The following is a 16,021-nucleotide window of genomic DNA, read 5'->3' as shown; positions in this document are numbered from 1 at the left end:
TTGTGGGTAATGGACATGTGGAAATGGTAGCGTGAACTGTGTTTATTTGGGGGTCCGACAACTGTACGCCATGTGTGCATGCCCTTTGTACGAGCACGTATCCAGACGCCTTTGTGGCGGATGGGGCACGACAGCGGGTGCGAGGAGTACGGTGCTCCGGAGGACGAGGCCTCTCAGAGGTCGCAATTGTCGTCCCGAAGAGCTACACCTCGCGGATATCTCGGAGCGATTGGTCGTGCGGAGGCGTGACGATGCGGCTAAAAGGTGCCAGAATGCCGTCGAGATGCCAGATGACGAGACATATCGATGCTGTGGAGGAAGAGGGAGTGAATGTGGGGGTTCCGCCTGCGTTTCTGATGTCTCCTGGAGGTTCTGGCGTTCTGAGAGCGTCTGCAAGGCCCCGTCATGGCAAGACGTTCGTACCAATCTATTCCTGGGCTGAGACGGCACCGGCATGGCGGCCCGGCGGACAGCTCCAACGTATTGATCGTCCGGGGCCGGGTAGGGGAATCGCTGGTCGGCCGGGCGGCAACCCTGAAAGGCAACGATAATGTGATCGATCATTTGCGTAGGGATGGAGCGTGGGGGACGTTATCGACAGGTTTCCAAGACGAGCGGAGGTCGATGTTGTCGGATCTGCGAATCCTTCTTGTGCACAAAAATCTGTATGTTTGTGGGAGATGGGCCAGCATGATTGGACGACAGCCCGTCGAGCAGATGTGCGATTGAATGGCCAGCCAATAAATGGCATCAGGCAGCAGGCAGACAGGAACGGTCGTGTTCCGCAGGGTGTCGACGCCTTCGGCTTGAAGGGGTGCGGCGTGGTTGGCGGTGTAGGACGCAGTGATACCGCCGACTAGGTCGTGGGTGTAGACGTTGAATGGCAGTCGAGCGTCGACACAGAAGCATTGGCGGCCCCCGGGAAGATGGAGGGATGGTTGTCTCCCGTTATCGATGCCGTCGACGAGCAGAAGCGGACCGAGCATGCGAGGCGGCCAGGCCATGGCCACAGCCAGGTCAGCATCAACCGTCTCGTCCCATCAACCACCAGTCTTGCTGAATGGATGGGCCTGGCGAATAGCCCGACAGCGCTTCCAGCTTGAGGCGGATTGGGCCAGAGAGGCATGGATCGTCAACAATCACCAGCCATTGGCGGGTACGAAGCGCGTACGACATGCACAGAAATGTTCTCCTGCATGTCGACGTCTGGTGTATTCCGGTCCGTAGCCAACGATTCGGGTGCGCTACACCCCGATGTTGAGTGCTCGCGTCGGAGGATGTGTTGATAGCTTGGCCCAGGTGGTGGATGTCGCGAGGAAAAGAACCAAAGGGATTCTCGATGGGTGTGGCAGCTGCATATCTGGCTTCGGTCAGCGCGCTCCTGCGGTCAACCCGTCGGGCCATCACAGCTTTGGGAAAGCGGCGTGCACACGTACTGCTATTGCCGAGGCGTTTCGTTCTTGCGTAACACTGGAAGTCGCGCTTGACGTACTTGCACGAAGTCAGGCAAGGTCATGTGATAGGACCTCGCAAGAAATTGCGATGTCCTGTCACATGATTGTGGTATTGCTGCGCACAGAATGATGTCATATCGAAGCGCGGGCGACATCTTAGCAGAACTGGAGGCCGTTGTGCAGAGGTCGACCGCGAGCCGCAAACGCGCGTCCAACTGAAGCCTCCGATCTCTTGCCTGGGCATACAGCAGTGTCTGTCCAAGCCTGTTGACCGTCATGAGTGTGGCTCAAAACGTCCCATGCAAACCAGGAAGCATTATTGGCTCGAACGCTCGCAGCGTTGTGCTCGCCGCAAAGTCGGCAGGGCCGGTCGCTCGTTGGTGTCAGGATCTTCGGAAATAGAGGTGACAAGGGAGCCAGGGTGCAAGTTCGGACTGCGTATTCGAGGGCGTCGGTGGGATAGGCAGACATCGGAGACGTGGAGTCGGGCACGCATGGAATCGTCGGCAGAAGTTGACGATGCTTGCATTCCGACGCAGGTTACGCGCCGCGTCTTCAGAATGGCTGAGAGGAAAATTGGCTTCTTGGTGCGCAATCCGTTGACGAGAGTCCTGCAGGAGAGCATCTTGTCATTGCGGCACTTGAGGGTCGTTGCGGTAGGAGGACGCGCGGTCGATTCTTGGAGAGCGCCATGCACGACGGTGTCCAGTGCAGCGGCGGTCAGAAAGTCGATTTCGTCTTTGGAGAATGTGCATTGCAGTCCAGCACATGGAAGAAAATCAATTGGCAATGGGACGATGACTTCGGGTGGACGCTGGGGGTAGACCAGGGACCAAGGTGTCAAAGGCAGACGTCAAGGTGCACTGCCCAAAACCTGCTGGTGGGGCGGCTGGGTTTTCCGACCAAGATATTCCGGCGTCCAAAATTGGCGCCGGAAAAACCTTCGACAAATGAGCGTCGCGCACCTTGGTGGGAGGTACGGTACGTACCCAGCGACACCAATTGGACTTCCACATGATGCAATGCAGTGCAGTCAGCAGAGACGTGGGCCTGCACATTTTAGCGCCACCACACTTGTGCAAGAAAGCTGGAAGCCTAAGGTGTGGCACGATTGCTAAAATCGTGGAAATCGATTTCGTAGTCGAATTGTGACCAAGCTGCCTAGATCATGGTCGGAATCTCGTTCTGGTTGTGGTCTAAGCCACGGTCGGTCGCAGCGCTTCGGGTGATCTTCGGGTCACCTGCACCAGGACCGCATGTCAGCACAACCAATTCCCCAACGCTCAAGGCGCAGCCCCCTGAGCATGCACTCAAATACACCCTGTGGATCGAACACCCGCGACGGCCGCGTCCCCACGCTGGTTCAAGATATCGTCCTGCATCATGAACTGCATCAAAAAGAATCGGAAAATGGATTGTGGCCACCCGCAAAACACGCAGCCACTCGAAAAATGGCGGAACGGCAAACATTCTAATATCAATCCCAGATCTCCCAAGTCATGCACGTTAGTGGCGACCGGCGGCATTCACATGCAGCGGTTCTATGTTTCGAATTGAGGGTCAAATCTGGGGGACCATCGCCCTCGAGCTTACAGCTTTCTACGGATGATGGATTAAGAGTTTTTTCTGAATTTAATCCATGCCTGCATTCAAAGATGGGAGATAGCATGTTGTTGGAGGTTCCTGAGTCTACCTCATCCGTGCAAACTTTAGCTCGCCAACCAACATGCCAAACTCCCCATATTTCCACTAGCCACCAATCAGCAGAGACATGACTGCCCGTTTTGGCAATCCGCCCTTCTGCAAGAACATGTCATGACCTCTGTTCTCAACTTATCTAGGAGTGAGCACTTTATTCTGAGCGTTCCTTGATACGAAGTATATGCCATTTATGATCCTCTGAAAGAATGGTCATGAGCATTGAATTGAACCCTGGTGTTTGGAAACCACTTCTTGCTGGCTGCATTGGACTCAACTGGAATTTCAAATGTGAAGGAGGAAGCTTCGGTTCCCTTCCCTTCCTGTCCTGGGCTAAGTGCTAGCAGAGTACGGGCACTGTATGTCAGCAGGTACGATGGCGCAACGTCACTGTGCGGGGTTGCGACGACACGGCTTTGGACGGGAAGGAAGAGACTCTGGAGGAAGGCATGTCCTTTCCTTTGGAATCTTGTCGCCGGCGCACTTCATGTCATTTCGAAAGCGGGAAAGGATTTTCTTCTCTTCGTCCTTGGAGTGCGACCGAAGAGACCTGCTTGCTGTGGCAGTTGAAGATCCTCTCGTTTCTTGCTTCGAGTCTCTCTGTCCGTGTCAGTCCAGAGCTCCTCCCACGCCATCATCCGCCCGCTTTCCCAGCCTACCTTCGCTGAAAGCCGCTCCCGCACGACTATGGCCGACGACGGACCCCCTCCCCCTCCCGTAAGTGTCTTTTCCTTGATATCCATATTCATATCATAGGATCTAGCTTCATGAATGATAGCTACATCCTGTGATATGAACTGAGACCTAACATACTATAACTCAATAGCTTGTAATGAAGGACTAGACACTAATATGCTGTAGAACTTCATAGATACCTTTCCGTATCGAAGGACACCTACGACAGCCAATGTTCGGCACTATGTGCAGAGCACCGTCGTCCCAGCCCACGATGCGCAGCCGGCCGACGCATCCCGAGCTTCGGCTCTCCTGCTCACCAATCTCCAAGCAGAGCATCGGCTTCTGGGATCGGAATTGAGGGACGCAGGCGTCATGAGGCCCGCCGATGCGCTTGCCGCTCGCAATCTTCGGGGCCTTATCGAGCTATGGCCGAATGGCATCTGGGTCCCGTACAATCTGATACCGCCCGGCAACCTTCCCGGCTCCCTTCTGAAGGAAATGCTGGCGTTTTCGCGGACCGTGGCAGCAAGATACGGCGCCCCTTGGCTCCCGCATCTGTGGGATACCGCTCCGCGTGCGCACCCAGCCGGAGTGCTTCGGCAGCAAATGGCTGGGAATGCCTTCATCACCCGCCAGGTCATCAGAGCCGCCAGAGCCAGCTTTTTTGATGCACCTCCGCCGCCGCCTTTGCCGCCAGCTCCCCCATTCGCCGCCCCTTTGCCTTTCGCCCAAGAATTGGCCGGCCGACTCAACCAACGTCGCCAAGTTCTGGATGCGGCTGCTGCCGGACCGCCCCGCCCTCCTCCATTGCCGCCAGCTCCCGCTCCCGCTGCCCCTGTGCCGTTTGCCCGAGAACTGGCCGGCCGACTGAACCAGCGCCGTCAAGCCCTGGATAGAGGTCCGCCTCGCCCTCCTCCACTGCCGCCAGCCCCTATTCCCGCAGGCCCGCTCCCGTTCGCCGCCCAGCTCGCCGCCCGCCTGGAGGAGATCCGCCGCCGCCGCCAACAAGATGACGAGTTCAGAGGCATCCTACAAGCCGCCCTGGACGATGAGATCGAGCGCTTGGGACGCCTGGGACTGGACGACGACTTCGCAGAGGACGAGGATATCCTCGCCAATATCAATAACCGTCTGGCCGGAGAGCGTGTGGAGGGGGATATTCCCCCTTTCGATTTCGATGAAGATGAAGTCCTCCAAGGCATTTTTCGAGAGCAGGCTGAGGCTTGGCGGCCGGAGCAGCGCCAGCGCGAGAGATCGATGATCCCAGAGGCGGACTCTTCGGATGTAGACGAGCCTGAGCAGGAACTCCGCGGCGGCAATCCTCTCTCCGACATGGACGAGCCCGGCGTTCTCGACTGGGGCAATGACCCACCCCCGGCACAGTCGCCCTCGCCCGACTACGACCCTCCCCCAGTCCCTCCCGCCGCCGACGACGACGACTTCCGCTTCAGTTCCCCGTCCCCTCCCCGCAGCGACCCCCCAAACAACGACGACCGGGACCATCCCGACGAGCTTGGCCTTTCCGGCTCCGACCTCGAAGACGTGGCTGTCCCCCTGCCCCGACGCCGAGCCCGCCCCCAGCCGTACGTGTCCGTAGAGGCCGCAGTCGACCAAGTCTCCCGCGGTGCCGCCTCTTCCACTTCCAGACGCCTGGGCCGCGCCGCCAACTTCTTCACTCCCGCCCAGAGGGCCGCCGTCACCCGGGAAGCTGAAAGGGCCACCAGGGCCATGTTGGAGCGCTTTGCCGCTGAAAATGCCGCTGCCGCCGCCGCCGTCATCGACATCAGCGATGATTCTTCGATGGAGAGCGAGCGCCAGATCGAGAGCGAGAGTGAGGATGAATTGGCCGGATAGCCCGTCGGCGGACGTAGGCTTTGTTGTGGAAGAAGAGGAAGAGGACGGCGACGAGCACCCCCCTCGTGTGTTTTTGCTGGTGCTTTTGCTGTTCTGTGTCTTTTGTGCTTTTCAGCAGGTGTTTCTTTATGTCTTGAGTGCGTCCGGCCATGATGGCGTAATTTGTGTTATTTCATTCGCTTTCTAAATAACATCATTTATCGAGCGGGCTGGCTCCGGCTGGTCTCGTCTCCTTGCTTGCGAGCCGAAGAGCCGCGCACACCTCACTAATGCTTCAAGCTGGCCATAGTGTTTACGTGTTGTTGAGTTTGTGATGTGAATTGAATCTGGCTAATATTTACTCTCATTAGCTTATTTTAGACTATTGGACGGCGAGCCTCGATAAAAAGCCGCTTTAATTCAATGATTAAGGGGTAAGAAGGTGACTTGAACCTCAGATCAGAAGTTCAAAGATGGCCTGCAACAATTCATGCGTCGACAAATCCAAGCGGCCACCTTTAAAAACCCAAAATATCAATTTCAAGGCCATGGAGATTCGAACGACTTGTTTAAAATTGAGATTCTTTTCGGATCTAACTTGTTTGTGTGACTACTCGACGGAGCACTAGCCGAAGCGCTTTTGCTGCTTCTCCCCTAATGTGAAACCTCTTCCTGAATGGACCATGAACCTGGTTACCCGTCGAGCAACCCAAGCCAGGTCCGCAACAAAATCGAAGTACCTCCTCCAATGGCATATGCGAACAGCTGCTGAGGAGCAAACCAAGCCCCAAAGGCCATTCCTGCGTTTCTACTGCTGTGTAACCTTTTGATGAAGGGACCATGACGCGAAAACATCTCCTCCGATGGCATTGCGTACAGCTGCCGAATAGTACGGCATTCGAATTGAACGAAGCTGAAAGAGCACCCTCCGCATTCCCCCTACTGTTTGATTTCTTGCTGAATGGACCGTGAAAAAGAAATAACCCCGTCCACCTCTCGCCTTCGAGTTGTGGTGTGGAGCCGGCCAGAATCTTATCTCAAAGAACATTCGACCTCCAAAGCATGTTTTCCTTTTCTTCTTTTCTCCTTTCGCCTCCAATGTATGCACTGGCCTGTGGCGACCAAGTGTTCATAGCGATGTCGCTTCTTTCGATGCTTTCAAGGACTACAATCCACCGCCTGCAGCCACACTTTGTCGCTTGGCGTGCGATAATAAAGAGTCCTCGCCAAGTTCCCTCCGATTTGGATCGATATTGAAGCAATCGAAGAGGTCAAACGGCCGTGCTTCGAGACGCCGCCTGCAGCGCCTTTGCCACGTAGATATTTCCACCCCTCTCCGCGAACTCGGCAGGCTCCGGCTGAAGAAAATGCAGATCCTGTTCGGACTCCCAAAAACGCAGCCTGTAGGCCCATCCCAAGTCTGCCGCCAGAATCTCGACAACGAGGCGATTCCTTTCCTGACGAAGTCGTTTGGCTGCTTTCTCCTCGTTTCGCGTGTCGACAATCGCGCCGATGCCTATGAGGCTGGCTACGAGACGCGTCGCTTCCTTTTGTCTGTCGAAAAGGGCCATGACGTCCCCCTCGCCTCGGTCGGCATCGGAAACCGAAGATCCACCGTCCGTAACCATGTCCGGCATCAGGGCGAAGCTCGCGTAGTGTAGAGCGTACAGGCCGTACTCGTCAGGCCAATCGTGGAGGCCGCTGTTGGTGGAACATGTGTTTGACGAGCGTGCGAGCCAGTTCAACAAATCGACCATGCCGTTGGCGGCCATGATGTGCAGCCCGGTGACGCCGGCGGAGAAGTCGAACGAGCGATCCCAGACGGCGCCCTTTTGTATCAGAAGCTTGACCGTCGACTTGCGGTTGTGGGAAAGAGCGAGGTGAAGAGGCGTTACGGAGACGGTAGGCGAGTCAGCAACGACGCCGGCGTGTTTGTGCAACGAAGGGCAGATGCAGCGTAGCTGGGCCTCGGGATCGACGGGGAGTGTCGGGCAGCGCTCCAGAATCCACTGGATGATATGATCCTGGCCGGCAAGGGCGGCAGCATGTAATGGTGTCGCGAAAGCGGGAGCAGCCACGTCGGTAGAAGTCGTGACATGTTCGCCGGAGACGCAGCGCCATGGCACGAGCAAGCGGATGCCCAGAAAGAATTTCTCCAGGAGTGATGGTACGTGAGAAAGTAGCCGTTGAAGGGCATCGAGGCGGCCTGATATGACCATCTCCATAATGATACTTTCGCGATTGCACGCGGGGTAGCTAATGGACATGAGGCGCAAGGATCAGCATGGTGCGCGCAGGATGGGAGTAGGGTGATGAGGTGCCTACCCAGTCGGATCAGGACTCAGCCACGGGTCGCGGTATTGTTTCACGGCGTGCAGAACGTGGTTCTGGGCTGATACCAGCGAGGTAAGTGTATTCGCAGCGACGTCCATAACGAGGCATTGAGTGTAGAGCAGAGGCGTGGCGACGTCCCGCAAGCGTTGGCAGGTAGCAGCCAGCCGGGCCATGTCGGCGAGGCCGGTAGACGGGGCAGACTCTTGCATCGTGGAAGGCGGATGGGGATTGAGCAAGGCGAGTGCTATGGCATGCAGGATTTCGGAGGGATGCTGTAAAAGTCCCATGGTGGCGTTTTGCGGACGTGGCCTGTTCCGCTGGCCACACGCAAGGCGTCAGTTCGCGATTCCAGAGACGATCAAACGCGACGCAGGAAGATTTCGAAAGGAATAATGGCACAGGGCCCTCGCATTAATACGACCAAGGTAGCTGACGCTGGAAGCATGGGTGGGACGTGGAATGTCTGGTGTTCGGCGAGGCGAAGATGAGTTGGTCGGCAGTCAACAAGGTGTGCCCAAAGGTGGTGACCTGCTATGCGAAAGCGTAGATGCGAACGCGGAGGAAGAGGGAAAATGAAGTCGAGTTTGAGCGTTGATGCTGCAAGAGCGACGTGTAGAGGCCTGCTGTGGGGCGGAGTCTTGGTGGTGGAAGCTGCATGGAAGGAGAGATCCCTGAGGTTTGTACCGTACCGTACCATCCCGACCTGATGGTACGTGCAATCTCATTGGCTTCCGCGATTCAGCGCCACAAGTCCGTGCAGCGGGCGCCACATGTTAGCCCCAGGGGAGCAGCACTGAAGGGTCTGAAGGGTGGGCTGGTGCTGTAGGCAGGCACCTTGCTGGACCCCGCTGGACCTTACATTACATAAGCACACACTCCACCTGAACCTGCATCCCCTCGGCCTTCTCTCGTCGCTCCAAATCACATCAACTCCCTTGCAATACTTTTGCGTCTGCCAGAGCAGTTAAACAGCAGCCTGCGCCAAAAGTTGATTCCATGCAAGAGGTTCAGTGGGTGAAAGTAGAGGTTCAGGTGCTCAACTGCAGTCCAAACTTCAAAGGTTTCCTCCATTTGGTCAAAGCACCCACTGAACTTCACAGCACAGTCAGAAGAAGTTATCAACTGGCCAGTCATCGCACCTCTGATTTTTGCGAATACCTTGGCTCAAAATTGCAATTTCGTCTAGAGGATTCAACAAAACGCAGCGATATCTCGAGCAGTCGCCGTCATGCAAGGGATACAGAGTCGCGTCAGCCTGCGAGCCTCAGCCAGCACAGGGACTCTAGGTGCTGCTCTCAGTGGGCCCGCCGCGTCCCCGCAGCACCAAGTGCGCTGTAAATTTAGCGCACCTTCGGCCCTGACCGCATTGCTGAACACAACAATCAATCAGGTCCTGGGGCCTGCAGTGCGAGGTTCAACCTGCCCTGGAACCTGGCGCAGAACCTGCTGGGTGCAGTGGCATTTGCATTCCAGGTCAATCCGGACAGAGTGTATGTGGATTTTGCGACGTCAGGCAGAATCATATCCAAATGATTTGAGCCACGAAAGTCAGAAGCCCTTTTTCGTTGTTATTTGAACCGAGCAAGACCTCATCCTGTTTATTCCCAATGCTACATGCGGATGGGAGTACTGCTGCCATCCGCCATTGCAATGATGGTATCCGATGCGATTGTTTCGCGTTGCGTGGTCAAACGGATGGTTTGAGACCCCCTTTCACCTTGTTGAAACATCTGAATCATTGCGTGAGACTTCCTGTGTGAGTCTTTGTTCGGCGATTCAGGAAGCATCTTTCCCCTGCAATTCAGGAACCTTCTCGGTCTGGGGACCAGTGTGAAAAGATCTATATTTGCGGATACCCGTGAGGAAAATGGAAAACTGGCAGATGTCCTTTGCAAGCCCACAACCGCTCCAGACGCAACGCTCTCTTCATCCGTCTTTGCATACCTCCTTGTTCAATCCAACGGTCGACCGCAATGGCGACAATGAAGCGTCAAATGAGCCTTCCAACGTGGACCGAGAAATCCAAGATTCCGTTCGCCAACCCCGAAACCCAGCATCTCCGAGCCATGCCAAGTCTTCGCACAGCAAGTCCCTCCAAGGAGGAATCAATGGTATGCAGCGTCTCTTTTCATATCTGTGTATATCCCGGGCCCTGATCTCCGACGTGCTTACGCAAATGCAGGATGCGCAGCCTGGCAACATGAAGGCGTTTCTCGGAAGAACTGCGGCCAAGATTACCAAGAAGTGTCTCCGAGGTCTCGGATGGACTGTAGTTGCGGTGGCTCTAGTGCTGATCGGCTTGGTCTTGGCCGTCCTGCTTGAGGTCGCGGGATCTGTCTTGTGTCTTCCCCTTCGTGTCTCTTCCGCGGAGGATTCTGCATCCCAGTCTGTTTGCGATGCATACGTCCACTCTGTTCGTGTAATCTCTCGCCTCAAGAGCGTGGTCACCGACATTCTCATGTTCATCCCGGCAATCGCAGCCTAGGCTACATACGCTCAAGCAGGAACTGTCAGGGTGGAGGGGCTCCGGGCTGCTGACTTGAGTGCCTTTTACTTATTGAGCACGCCTTCGGGGGGGAAATGTGGAAATCTGTCCTGTAAAATCCGAATTCGAAGTGTCTAACAATGTGCATGAAATGAGAATCGTGTCCAATTGGCTTTTATCCATTTGTTACGAAGGTCCATGTCATGACCAGTTTATTGCAAGAACCACTTCATGGCATGATTTGCCGCGTGAAATGAGAATCGAATGGTACGAATGACCGTATGAAGCCAAGCGTATGACGGAAGCATGGAGCCAGGCTCAAGTCCATGTGTTCATGTGAGGCTCAAAAGTTGGACTCGGTTAAGACCTCATGACGCGTGTGAGTGTCCGTCTCAAGTCCCCCCCATGTACCTGTAAGTTCTCTTGCTTCGTTTATCTTCAACCAGTTTCCGTTCTCATGTGACGTATGTAATAATTTAATATACTACGGATATTGGGGCAACCCAAATGTAGGGCAATCGAATGGTATGCGGTTGTCTTGGGGAGAGGCGCCCGAATCAGTTTGCACCATACGCAATCCGTGATCCGCAGCCGAACTATTTTTCATCCGGTCGGAAAACAACCAAGGTGCAATTTAAAGTCGTGAAATTGAATAAAAAGATTAACAAGCAGAGAAGCATCTGGACTTACACAATGACTCAGGTTGCGGCAAGAAAAACGGACTGATATATGCGGATGCATAGAAGGGAGAGTCACACAGACGTGGTTCACTGAGAAGCAGGAAGCCTGGCGATAAACACAGCAGAGGCAATATAACAGGATCAAAAGGAATTCAAGCAACCCATGAATCTCAAGAACTACGCATATTACAGCTCAGCGACTTCCGAAAACGTCAGCAATTCCCGCAGCCGCCGATGAGGTTCCTTGCACCCGGTTGAGAACCTTCAGTTCCATGTTCTCTCGTTGGACTAGAGCCAGGTTGGTCTCAAGAAGCGCGATCTTGCGCTGGAGCGACTCAACCTCTGACATCTTCTTACTGAATTCCGAAGCGTCCTGATGACTAACTGCATCAATAGTCTTGACCAGCGATGTTCCGCCAATCACCATCAGGTTTCTGTTGACATTCATGGCGGCTACCAGTGCTTCCAAGACGCGTATCTCGAGTTCCTCCCCGGTGAGAGGCCTGTTTTGCTCTGGAGCATGTTGGATTGTCTTGTGAACACTCCGCAGAAGGTTATCCTCCAGTGGTTGGAAGAAAGGGGTCATGATGAATTGACCACGAAGGCCTGCATCTCTGAGAAAGGCATGAGCATTGAAACGATTGAGGATATTCGAATTCGGGCTTACAAGTAGTGCCAACTTCTTCGATCCCTCAGGATCTCAGCTTTGGTCTTGCTGAAGGCTTCATGGATGTCACGAGCCTTGTCGTTGTAGTGAGGGGGCGAGGGGGTGTTGGGATGATGTTGGTCTGCTTTCCCGCCTTCGAGAGTCGAAGCGCTGTAGTCTCCAGGTCGGCTACTGCCAGACATGGTCTTCGCATGAGAATCCATTGTATTGAGTCGGAGGATCTGGGGATGCTTGATGGGGAGATTGAAAGGCATGAAAAGGCGTCGTAAATTTGGTCGATGGATTGGAAGTTCTGCTGTGTCGAGGAACGTGAAGGAACATCGTTCTTTGTATATGAGGACTCAGGAAAAAGGCAGTGTCAGAGTTACAAAGACGAGTTTCTCGTGCCCAGCAAAACGTTCGTTTGTTTACCAGGGTCAAGTCTTGAAGCTTGGACTCTGCGTTCTGCTAAATAGGCCGTGATCAGCATAGCTGCCGTCGGCTGCCAGACGCACGGCCACGCGTGATGCCGAATTTGTGAGCAAATCTTTTCAATGTCTTATTGCTTTTGTCTCATATGTCATCTGAGTGATGAGCTAGCAGGTAGAGATACACGGATTATCCGTCTGCCGCTTCAGCGGTCAGTCCTTTCAGGTTTCAAAGTGCATCGTCTGGGTAAATAGCGCGGCGGGACAGATACTTTGCTGGAAGCTCAGGCATATGAATGTCTCGGCACCGCCAACCAATCGAACGCAGATTAACAGAGAAATAAAGCATCCACGAGAATGATACGCCGTGGCAATTGCGCACCATCCATGCGGTCAACCATCCCAGGCGAGCGGTTGATCCGGGATGAGCTGATCGTTGCAACCATCCCGGCCATTCGTAATTACAATACGGAGATCCAAGTGAGAAATGGCGGTATCCGATGGTGTCCCAGAATCGGGCGCTCAACTTGTCGCCCAAAATATAACGTGCCTATCCAAGTTTCCTTATCCATGGAGGAATTGGGAAGTTTGTACTGCACCGTACCCTGCCTCGCACACTCCATCTGCGAGCACAAAGGGCGGAGCCAGTTCTAGAAGATGCAAACAGAGGGACTTCGTCAATACCACGCGAAAGCGGACAGCCAGCAGACCCTGACGCTCGGCGCCAAAAGAAGCGCCGTCGCCTTCCATGTTTGAAGTCTCTTCCTCCAAGAGTTCGCATATGAAAATCCAGTCCTCGAGTTGAATCGATACGTAGAACGGCTGTTGCCACTTTCAAATGAAGAAGCGACACAGATTTTGCACCGCACTTCATTATTGGACTCCTGGTTCGGGATGCTTACTGAATTCCCGTGTTTTCTTACGGACACGACATACATCTCTCATCTTTCCCATCATAGAGAAGAACGTCTTCTTGCTATATATGAGTTTGAATTTCATCTCGTCGTGAGACGAAAGGACGATGACATCGCGCCCAGCATAATATACTGTTGTTTCTAGGTTTCCTTTTTTCGCTGTGGGATGCACGGCCTGTTGGCATTAGCCAGATCTGAAATTGTAGTATTCAAGGCATGGCGTTTCCGCTCTAAATACTGCGGAGATCCCTGTTAAACAATTATGGTAGTATGAAGGATTGGGAAGCAATTGAGGCCACATAAGGCGCCACAGCATTATCCTTTTTCACATGCAAAACCAGCGACAAGATAGGAGCCAACATATCTTCAAAGAGTCTCTCAGTCCTCATAGCATCTCCATGAAGTTCTGAAGCAATAAGAACGTCTGACTTTCGGTCTACTCCAACGAACGCGACTGTGATTTTGCCTCATGCTCTAGGAGCAAATAAAGCCGTCTTATGTTTTGCTGCAACCGAGAGTTTGAGGTTAAGGGATGTTGAAGCTTTCGAAGGTCAGCAGAAAGGCTGCAATGCGTGTGAAGTTGACTACATGTGTCTCATACGATGCAAGTGAGCTTATTTGGTAGGCTGCCTGTGATTGCTGACCGATCCTGGTGAAATAAAAGGGATGAACAGATTGAGATCTCGGCAAGATGCTGCCGACGGTTAACTAGATGACCCTTCTACATAGTGACTCTCAGTGTGTCTGTAGAAGTCGTCAGAATTGCCGAGCGCATGCAAACCAATGCAAGGCAGTTCAACCTCAGCTTATCGATAGCAAATTGTCAATGTTGCCGACTGCCTGCTTCTTCGACCTTGCGGGGCAGGAAGCCATTGCTTCATTCTTGAGGCCTGCGTTTAGGAGGCTGAGTACCCTAGGAGACTTTGGCATGGCACCCGGATGAACTCCTACGCGCAGAACACCAATGCTCGTCGCAATCTACCTCTTTCTGCCTTGTACATACGCTTGTAGCTGATGTGTAGAGTGTTTCTTGTGTCTGAAGGTAGATGAGACTCGTCACGTTTCCCTGGTCCACGCTTCTTGTGCAACATCTCGGTCACAAACAAGGCCAAACGAACAACTTGATGTTCTTACGAGGGACGTAATCTTGAACTCGATCGTAGCAGACCAACGCTCGACAGAAGACCACGTTAGACACCAGCATCTATCACAAAGAGCAACAGCTTTGCAAGTGCGAATCATGCCCTGTGAAAACAGACAGAGAATGTTGTAAAGCGAAGAAGTTGTCGAATATGTAGGCTGTAGGCGCGTTCAGACGGTGCGGGATACGCTTTGCGCGAAATAGCCCACAACTTGCATATGAATCATTCAAAAATTGGCTTCTTGTGTCTGAATTTTTCTCAAACCTATCTCAAGGCCTGGCTCCACGAATGGCCAATGAATCGCATGGTGAGGTTGTAGGACGGTCGGTTTAATAGTCGATGTTGAGGACGCTTGCGACAGCTGAGTTTTCATGGAGCCATGTGCTGTCATGTCTGTCTTTGCCCTGCGCCATAGACACCATCGAGAGACTTCTGAATATCGTTACCTACCCTCCAGCGGCTTGTCGACGGCTGTGATTATTGTGATGGCTGTGAAAAGGCAAAGCAGATTACGAACTTCGTAAAAAGCCTAACGCGATATCGGACGCTTGGCTGCGAGAGCCACGTAATCGATGCTGATGCATCTCCGACCGCGAAGTCAGTAAGAAGGCAACGTGAGAATAGGGGCAGGGACGATGCGAAAAGCAGAACGGCTGCGTATCGGCTGAGTAGTCATGGGATCTAGAGACAACGATAGAACAGGAGGTTCACAACGTCAGGGCAATCAAAGAAGTCCTGGCGGAGTGCCAGATGGGAATGCATGCACAAACGCCAGACTCCCTTGCGACTATGCCGACTGTCAGAATGACAAGAAAGCCGGGATTGATCTAACATGCACGCGCACAACAGTCTTAGAAACTCACATCATGCAGCCAAATTTCAAGAATAGTCAATCCCCGTTTCGGAATCCCAAAGCTGCGAGATTACGCAGTCATATTCGACTGCTTTTGCTTGCATGATACGCATGGAAAAGTACCCAATCGTCGCCTTCTGAGGTTAATTGCTTTCATCTGATAGCCGGGGCAGCTCGAATTGCCAACGGCAACGCCATCAACCGGCTATTTCTTTGATTGAAGAGACCCTTACTTACGCAACAGGAGTTCCGTCCTGTCTCTTATGGACAGGTTCTACAAGCAGTCGCGATAGCAAAAACTTCATTCCTGATCTGTGCGAGCTGCGAAAGTAAGTGATATGAGTGCTGCTCAGTCATAAGCAGCCGATTCGGGTGTGTTCTCCCTACACCATTGAAGCCGTAGCAATCTCCCAATGATAATGACGACCTGAGTTGAGAGTATATGAAATGGCGCAAGGATGAATGAAGTCATCTTTCCACCGGAAAATAGTTCAGCTATTATCTTGACGCTGATCAGAACCAACCTCGACGACATCCTCGAGTACCTATTTGCTGCTTGCACTTGGATGACCATGAGAACGAGCCGCCTACAACTTCACGAGCTTGTATATTCAGGGATTCATGACGGAGAGATGTATATAATTAAGCCTTGTCTGTTACCCTGAACATGCCTATCTCTGCAGACGCTGCTGCCGGTAATGTCAATCACGTCTCCCGTGTTGAAGTCCTCATATCATATGCCCGCCCATACGGTGTATGTGCGCGCCCTTGAGTTCAGCTTCAGCTGCTCGTCACAGCAAGGCGACTTTCCGGCAGACTTTGATCCACACTCTTCCAAGTGATATCTGATGATCCGGGTTTGAAGAACATAGCAGT

The 16,021-nt window shown here is 53.4% G+C and overlaps 2 protein-coding genes across 2 annotated transcripts; one reads left to right on the top strand and one right to left on the bottom strand.

Annotated features, from left to right (window-relative positions):
- Window positions 1–3,839: 3,839 nt before the first annotated feature.
- Window positions 3,840–5,684, top strand: GCG54_00015259 (uncharacterized protein; the record flags this gene model as incomplete). The annotated part of the gene is made up of 2 exons (XM_045415071.1): window positions 3,840–3,869; window positions 4,014–5,684. 2 exons carry the CDS (start codon window positions 3,840–3,842, stop codon window positions 5,682–5,684), a joined length of 1,701 nt encoding a protein of 566 aa, XP_045257440.1.
- Window positions 5,685–6,934: 1,250 nt separating this feature from the next.
- GCG54_00015258 (uncharacterized protein) lies at window positions 6,935–8,206 on the bottom strand (the record flags this gene model as incomplete). The annotated part of the gene is made up of 2 exons (XM_045415070.1): window positions 6,935–7,919; window positions 7,989–8,206. The coding sequence occupies 2 exons, from the start codon at window positions 8,204–8,206 to the stop codon at window positions 6,935–6,937; spliced, it is 1,203 nt and encodes a 400-aa protein (XP_045257439.1).
- Between the last annotated feature and the right edge of the window lie 7,815 nt (window positions 8,207–16,021).

Source organism: Colletotrichum gloeosporioides (assembly GCF_011800055.1).
Source record: "Colletotrichum gloeosporioides strain Lc1 chromosome Unknown consensus_99, whole genome shotgun sequence".
NCBI classification, from domain to species: Eukaryota; Fungi; Ascomycota; class Sordariomycetes; order Glomerellales; family Glomerellaceae; genus Colletotrichum; species Colletotrichum gloeosporioides.
The sequence above is the reverse complement of the archived record's forward strand: the minus strand, read 5'-3'. Positions and strand labels throughout refer to the sequence as shown.